General features: G+C 31.9%; 1 protein-coding gene across 1 annotated transcript; it reads left to right on the top strand.

Moving 5' to 3' along the window:
• The first annotated feature begins 1,046 nt into the window (after positions 1 to 1,046).
• On the top strand, positions 1,047 to 8,496 carry LOC131942307 (acyl-CoA 6-desaturase). Its single transcript, XM_059302112.1, has 11 exons — positions 1,047 to 1,422; positions 3,352 to 3,447; positions 3,536 to 3,733; positions 4,021 to 4,122; positions 5,244 to 5,369; positions 5,525 to 5,585; positions 5,721 to 5,797; positions 5,908 to 6,005; positions 6,413 to 6,589; positions 7,328 to 7,453; positions 7,749 to 8,496. Exons 1-11 carry the CDS (start codon positions 1,234 to 1,236, stop codon positions 7,795 to 7,797), a joined length of 1,299 nt encoding a protein of 432 aa, XP_059158095.1. The 5' UTR covers positions 1,047 to 1,233; the 3' UTR covers positions 7,798 to 8,496.
• Positions 8,497 to 8,902: the final 406 nt, after the last annotated feature.

Here is an 8,902-nt window from a genome sequence, read left to right as displayed (position 1 = left end):
TAATATAATTAGCAAAATGTGAATGCAAATTATTCGGATGTGTAAGAGGAAATTATTGTTAGAAAATTATAATTAGCATGGATTGAGAAAAGGCAATCTTTTATTTATTTTATTCACTGAATGTAGGCCCTACTGTTTATTACTTATAATTTTTAATCAACTATTCAGCACTATTATAGACGCGTCATCACGTTCATTAGGTGCGCAATGGTTTTAGTTATGAAACTCTATTGTAAATTTTTAAAATTTAAAGTACTGGAAAAAAAATGCGTGAATGGATAAAGTGAAATATTGTATATATTATAGATACTGCCTATTATTTATACTGTTTTCTATCTTTCGGGTTTTATAGGAGAGGCGTAGCGAAGGGGGGGGGGGGGGCATATGTCCCCGGGTGCCGACCTTAGGGGGCGCCAAAGTGGGTTGGAAAAAATTTGCGAGGGGGGTGGTGGTGGAAATCGAAAGTTTTACGGCGGGGGGGGGGGGAAGGGGTGCAAATCGAAAGTTTGAGGGGGGTGCAAATCACCGGAAAGGGCGCGATTTGGCGCTACGGGCTAGACTGTGAGCAATATGCCTTCATGATTGCATTTAAATTGTGTTTATGTTATGAGTGTTGTGTTTGTTTGTTCGTTTTTTTTTGTTTTTTTTTTGCGTTCGTTTGTGTTGTGTTTAGTTTTGTTCTGTTGGTACATTTAAAAAAGATTTACCGTGGCGGAGCACGGGATGCAGCTGGTACAGAATATAAGCAGAGATGTCGTTTAATTTGAAGAAGAAAAAACCGTGGGAGCCTCACTTATTATTAACTCAAAATACAAGTGGCTACTATTTTATGCAATCGAGTAATATGTGATTGTGATTCGCGTATGCTGAAATTCACAAGGGTTAAGCGTGCGGCATCAAAACGACCAGACCAATGACAAAACGGCCCCGTCAAATCGACCCCGACAAACTAAAACTACTTTAGGCCTAGCAGTAAATGGCAATGATCTAAACTTTTATCTGGCAATTATTAAACGATATACGATTGGACGATGATCGTAAGGCGAGGGGTGAAGGTAAAAGTTGAAGGTTACCCGGCTCCGTGTTTATAAATTATAAAAGAGATCCTCTACATCTGCACTTTGCTTTTGGTCTGTTTTGTTTGAACACTAGTAGATTCTAATTGATTCGAATTATTTTAAAAGGTTTTTAAACCGCTGATATTTGTCTATTTCCCGTTTATAATCTTGCGGGATGTGTAAATCTGGAATTCCATCCAACGACACTTTGCCGATATATAGTTGGGCTGAGATAAGGAAACATGCATCCAAATCCGATAGGTGGATCGTGATTGAAGGATACATTTATGATGTAACAACTTGGTCCAAAAGACATCCCGGGGGTGAACGAATGCTCGCAAATCAAGCTGGCCAGGACTCAACGGTACTTAAAAATCTAGTTCTATGTTTTTCTCAATTCTAGAGTTTTCTAGAGTGAATCTAATTCTAGATCTAGATCTAGTATCTAGAAATAGTAGTAAGAAAGCTAGATCTACTGAATTGATCTAGATCTAGATTTATCTAGAATCTAGACTAGATTAATTAATTAATAATTATAATTGAATTCCAATATTATATATTAAAAAAAAAATTATTATATAATGAATACATTAATAAATACTATTAAATAGTAGGGGCCTATTAACTTAACAAGACTTGATTACGATTAGCCATTAGTCTATTAGACTAATTGAATACTACTACTACTTATTACGGTAATCTATCGTTTTGGGTACGTAAAATCGCCCGCGACTATTAATGTGAAAAAAAGGTGACTCCTTAAATTTTAATAATTATTTCACATTTTGAGAAGGATTTGTGTTTTGAAAAATACAAAAATGTTTCCTTGTTTCATTTATGTACCTGTTTTCAAACAATTGAATTAAAACTTTTCAATAATAAATGAATACTAGCGATGTTTCCAACAGGCAACCATGCTCATTTACTATAGCAGCCATCTTGATTAAGTTCTTTCTTTGTTAACTTATAGCGCGAGATCAGGGGAAGTTAATTTCTTGCCTATATTGATATATTTAGCTATTGATTTAGGTTATTTATTCATTTATCTATAATATTTGACACAAATATATCAAAATATACTTCTATTAAAGCCTTGACAATGAGGTAACTTTTTCGTACATTACTAGCTGCGGGCGATTTTACGTACCCAAAACGACAGATTACCCTTATTACTTATTACATACTTAGGCAGTTACTTTTATTTTTAAGCCCAATCAAATAATAAACAAATAATATTAGTAGGCTGTAATCTAATAGGCTAATCTACAGTCTACTCTGTCTAAATTCAACATTGACCCCCACTAGTCTGGTGAAGTGTGGTTAACACTAAATGTTTACAATCGTAGAGCAGGGCTTAATTAGTGCAGGCTATTAAGGGCAGATAATTTAGTTTTTAAACGATTTGAAACTAAGGGGAGGTAATATCAAGTTCTGCTTGATCTTCTCATTGTCGTCTGTTGTCGTCACGGACGGCTGCTTTCAAGGGGGGGGGGGGGTTGAGTAGAAAGTGTCCTTCACAAGCTACTGATAGTGTTTTAAAGGAAAATATTTTCAGTCGCAGCATAGGCAGCGTCGAATTCACAAATTATGAATTACTGAAAAATATAAAGTAAAACAACTAAATAGCAGGCCATGCTACGTTGCGGGTCGGCTCATCCATATATAATTCTCTACATGGGACCATGGGAAACAACACCACCATGTACTACAATGATGTACGCGTGCCGACCCGCCAACTCTCTTGCTCCCGTTGCTCTCCAGGCATGTGCAAGAGACCATATCGTTCCCACCTCCTCCAGGCTGGTGAGCTGTGGTTCATGCTGGATGTTTTATGTTTACAATCGCAGAGCAGAGTGTATTCGTGACGGCTATTAGGGGCAAATAGTTTATATTGTCAGTCGCAGCATTGGTACTGTCGAATTCACAAATTATGAATTGCTCAAACGTAGAAAATAAAACAACTTAACAGCAGCCTATGCTGCGCCACGAGTCGGCTCGTAAATAGCCTACTAGAAAGATCATTAGATATAGTACTTGACTATGACCTAAGACTTTAAAGATCTAGTAAAGCAAATCAGGTTTTTTCAAAAAGTGTCTCCTTTTGCTGTAGAAAATAAAAATTATCATCCTAATCAATATTATTCATTTTATATAGCTGGCTATAGACTGGTACAAAAAATAGTGGTATGGCCAAAATGCAATTTTAATTATTTTTTTTTTAAGGGCTTAGAATCAAAAACTTAAGATGGCCTTCCTCCTTGCTCCCTGTTTTAAATTTTTCTTTTTTTAACAGGATGCATGGGTTGCTTTTCATAATGACAAAAAATCTGTCAGTAAATACTTGGGTCCTCTTCGTATTGGTAAAGTGAGAGAAGATGAAAACAAAGAGGTAAGTCAGGGTCAGTGGATTACAATTAAGATATAGTGTAAGAAATACTAAATGCAAAATTTCAATAAATATGACATTACATTTGCAGAGCGAGCTTATCAAAGATTTTAGAGAACTCAGGCAGACAGTGGAGGAAATGGGACTGTTTAAAGCTAGTGTTCCATTCTTTTCATTTATCATGTTTCACATTTTATTACTTGAATTTCTTGGCTGGATTACTGTATATTACTTTGGCACATCCTGGACTTCATTGCTTATAGCATCTTTGTTTTTGGTATCTGCTCAGGTAAGTTATTTTTAAACAAATATAATTTTTTAGTTTGGTAATCAGATATCAGGAATAGTAGGTCTATCATTGTGTGCTTCAAAACTTATTCTCACCATCCCTATTGTTACTATGAGGATTCAATTAGATTTGTGTTGTTTTTTTTAATAATCACATTCTTGATGCAGTCTAAAAGCATTTTAAAATATCCTTGATACTTCTAAAGCAACTCACTGAACATCTTTCCATTGGTTATTTAAAAAACTATAGGAGATTTTATTAAATTTTCTACTTATTTTTATCAATAGGCACAAGCTGGATGGGCGCAGCATGATTATGGCCATTTGTCAGTGTTTGCTTCTTCAAAAATAAACCATACAATCCATATTTTCTTGCTAAATTTTTTTAAGGTATTTAAAAAATTGTATTTTTGTTGTTTTAAAGTATGTGACATGTATTTATTTTAGCATTTAAGAAACCTAGACCCAAAATATTTTACTTTACATCTATGAGTATGAGCTAAACAATAGAAGTGTGTTTTGTAGTCATTCGCTATTAACAATTTGACTCTTGCTCATTGACATATCTAGAGTGAGCTAGCCCGCTCACCCATTTCAGAAAGTTAAAGAGCGTCATCCACTATGGATACAGTAGACTTCAATATATGTCTAAGTCAAACTGGGAGTGCCATAAAGCGCTCTAGCACTTGAACAGTGGCAGTGGCGTATTGTACCTCACTCAATGTACACTCCATGCTTTCATACAGCACACCCTATCCTAGGGCGGTAGTGTGGACGAATTGGCTCCCTAATAACTAAGATACAAGAAATATGATGTAGACTTGTTTACGTTTGAATAGCTCTGTTCTAGAAAACAGTCACATCTAAAAAATACAAGATTAACGCATTGATAATGCCCTCATAACAAAATTGAATTAAAAAATTCAGTTTAACATATAGGATTAGATTTGAAGGTTTTGTGTATCTAACATGGAAAACTGTAACCAGCTCTCGTGTTGGAAAAACAAAATATTGTGCATTAATATGCACTTGAATATATAAATAAAATAAAATCATAACTTGTAAAATGTTTTCTTACAAAAAGATGTAATAACTTACTTATAAGTTTCAATAAAGTAGATCAATTGTAAATTAAATGTTATCATAAACTGTCCTTGAATATCCTATCTTCTGAGATTGCAGCAACTCACCACTGATAGTGATTCACTTGTGTTAAATACAATTTTCTGTTAAATGTTTCTTGATGTATATTTGTATAGCTATTATTATCTCAGGAAAGATTGGAGGATTTCTCCCTTCTCTCCACCTTGTTTATCTTTATCCTACTCATGTTATTTAAAAGTTCCTTTGCAAATATAGTGACTGACATTTATAAATATAAGCTTCTTGATGAAAATTAGACTTAAAATGAAATCCCTGTCATAGCATACGAATAAAGACTCCACAAATTTCAAGTTTTTAATCATGTATTCTTTGTAATGAGAACTTAAGTATTTAAATATATTCCTTAGGGCGTGTCTTCATCATGGTGGAATTATAGACATTATTTACATCATGCTAAACCGAACATGATTCGCAAAGATCCAGACATTCGTCTTGATATGTTTTTTCTGATTGGGAAAGTTTTACCAGTTGAGGTCTGATTAAGCTCTGGTTTTAGATTATATGTTTTAGTTAAACTTAAATAGACCTAGAGTAAATTGATTCAGTATTGTTGAACATTGTAATTAGTTTTTCAATAGAAAATAAATGTACGCCTACTATTTTATAATGCTTTTTTTATCTTACTCAGTGGGGCAAAAAGAAAAAGGGATTTATGCCATATGAATATCAGCACAAGTATTGGTTTATGGGTAAGTTTGAACCTTAAAAAAGTTACCTTTTTTTTTTAAATTTAATAGCATTGTTTTTTCAAAATAATTTTTTATCTGCTTAATACAATTACTATAACATTACTTTGTTTTAAATGCTTTATTGGTTTCTTTCAGTTATGCCCCCACTTCTTCTTCCATTATATTTTAATTATGAAGTACCTTACTTTTTATGGTCAAGAAAGCTTTATGGGGTGAGTACAAAAGTTTCCATTGAGTAACTGAAGTTTTGTCACATAACCTGTTTTATTTTTACACTCCCAGTTATTATAACACTGTGACTATGTTTTTTATTTTACTACAGGAAATATTCTGGATGGTGACATTTTTTATCCGATATATTGTTATGTTTTATCCTTTTCTTGGAGTTGGTGGCTCTTTACTATTTTATCTTTGGGTTAGGTAAGTGTGTCAAAATAATTTGCTGAGTTGTTATTTTTTTATGTCAATATACTCTTTGTCCATATACTCTTATCTTTTTATAAACTTTTATCATTTGTTTTGTTTATCATGATAGATAACAATTTTTAATTTATACAATTTTAACATGCTTTTAATAAATACTAGACAAACTTTTATCTTTTTGATAACATTCAGTCTACAGAAGTGCACAAAAAATATACAGCTACAAACCTTGGTCAGCTTTAATAGTAAATAAGTGGATAGGTCTAATGTAGCTGTCTAAACTTTCTACTTGTTTCTTTTACAATTTGTAAAAAAAAATATTTCCACCATTAATAATTCCAGATTAAAATGATTTTTTTTTTGTTTTATGTTTAGCATAACTTAACATTAATGAACCTTTCCAGATTTCTTGAGTCCCACTGGTTTGTCTGGACTACTCAGATGAGTCATATTCCAATGGATGTTAACTATGACCAAGATGAAGATTGGGTTACCTCCCAACTTAAGGCTACCTGTAATGTAGAACAATCTTTGTTCAATGATTGGTTTTCAGGCCATTTAAATTTCCAAATTGAGCATCAGTAAGTCCTACTATAGCTATGAGTAGTCTATTAATATCATACTTTTAGCATGTCATGTTTCTGGGTTGTTGTTTTTTGTTTTGTTAAATTAAAAAAGATAATTTGATTATGAAAACTCAGTCCTTACTGCTAGAATACATCTGCCTGATTTTTTTTTTTGCATACAGACTAAACATTAAGCACTAACCAGACAGACAGATGTAGAGCACTGTCATTGGTCAAAACTGGCAAGCGAAATTTTAACCACTTTTTACTAACCAATTTCTTTCAAAATTGGCTTGTGGGTCAAATTCACATGACAATCCAATGTGACATAAAATTTGACTTAATTGGATGGTTAATTACTTTTTAAGAATTAGTTTCCTACATTAAGTTCTATTTCCCAACAGTTATAAGCAAATTGTTTTGTTCATTTGGTGTGCAGTTTGTTTTAGTCAAGCAATTCTAGTGTATTCAAAGTTTTTAATAACTAACTATAGAGAAAAGTCTGGGTCACTCTCATCTTTACTAAAAATCTAAGAAGCGACCCATGCTTTTTCTCCATTGTTATTTCAACAGTAGATTAGTAGAGCATTATTATTAAAAAAAATTGTAATAATTTTCTTTCTACTTTTTAGTGCATTATTTATAAATTATTATATAAAATCTTGTTATTAAAACATTTTATTATTATTTCAGTTTAAAGATCAGAGCAAGGATAAATAAATCTGCTATTGTGAATTTTGTTCTATTTTTCAGTTTATTTCCTACAATGCCAAGAAATAATCTGCATAAAGCAACACCACTTGTCAAGTCACTTTGTAAAAAACATGGTTTGAATTACCAATGCAAATCATTGTACCGAGCCTTGAGTGATATTGTGCAGTAAGGATATTCATATATTTTTCAAAATTTAAATGCTTATTTTGTTGAATTTATAATTAAAAGCACCAGAATGTGTGCTCTTATTACTTAAACAGTGAATTGGTAACCGATAATCTAATGTTTAAGAAATCTGTAGTCTTATTTGAAAAATACTAATTTCATATTTCATTTCTATATATATAAATTTTGTTTTTGAACTTGTGCAAAGCATTTGAGTTAGAAATTTTATTAGGTTAGATTTGTTAATATAGTTTTTGTAGTAGTTTGAAACACATTATTTCTTTTTTTTTTTAAGGTCACTAAAAGAGTCAGGAGAAATGTGGTATGAAGCGTACCATATGTAGTGGCAGCTCTTAGTTAATCAAGTTTTATAAGATACAGGTTAATTTACAAGTCTTATTTTTGTAGTGGTGTTAACTAAGTAGTAAATTGTAATTTTGTTAGATACTACAAGTATCTTCGCAGAAACAATTTTAACTCACTTTTTAACATTTTTTGCTTTGCCTAAAAGACATTTTATTATATTGTAAATAAAATATTTTTTTTATAACTGGGTAATAGCAGAAGTAATATTAAAACAAAACTATTTTTTATTTATTTGGTTACATCACCAACAACTGTGGTAAGAACTGCATGCTTAACTTGCTAGTGGACTAGTGATTTATAATGTACCAACAAAACACTAGAACCTTTATACAATTTTGTAGATGTATGTCTTTTACCAACATAATCATGAAGTTAATGATTTAATATGAACCGTGGAGAACAAACCTCATTTGTTTGCTTAGGTGTAGTGCGTTTAATTTTGTTATCTTCTTTAAATAGTTTAATATTAGTTTAGAAATTAAATAGTACCTCAAGTGGAGTATACTCAGCACAAGGCATGCAAAAGAAACCAAATTTTTGTTACAGAGTTAAGTATTTTCCAACAATTTTTTATTGGATGTGTAATTTATTTTAATGGTTTGATTTTTTTTTTTTTGTCATGTAATAAATTCTACTGGAATTTTGTTTGATTTGAATAAATTTTAAGTTACAAACATGTTGAATATCTTACTTTTTACCTTTCTTTGTATATTGAGGCATAAGCATGGGTATTCAATGCAACATAAAGTAACCCACACTTTACTTTTTAGTTATTAAAACAGTGGTGCATTATTACATATTTCATGAAATCATTTTGACTTTTAGTGAATTTTTAAAAGCCATTTTTTAATTCATTTTTAAATTATAAAACCTATTTAACACTGCCTCAGTAGGGATGTTACCCACTGAGGTGTTGTGTTTATATGGGCTGACCCTGAGAGATGCCACGATGAAATGACGCTGTTGTTGTTAGACACTGGCTTTATTTGCAAATCCGTATATACGGCTAGTCATAAACATCCAAACCATAAACGACTCTAAAATAGTAGCCCTTCATTAGGTCTACATGACCAACTTAACATA

The sequence above is a fragment of the Physella acuta genome, unplaced genomic scaffold (assembly GCF_028476545.2).
Source record: "Physella acuta isolate Inbredline_101_S28 unplaced genomic scaffold, ASM2847654v3 ptg000399l, whole genome shotgun sequence".
In the NCBI taxonomy this organism is placed as follows: domain Eukaryota; kingdom Metazoa; phylum Mollusca; class Gastropoda; family Physidae; genus Physella; species Physella acuta.
This window is presented reverse-complemented; position numbering and strand designations above follow the sequence as displayed.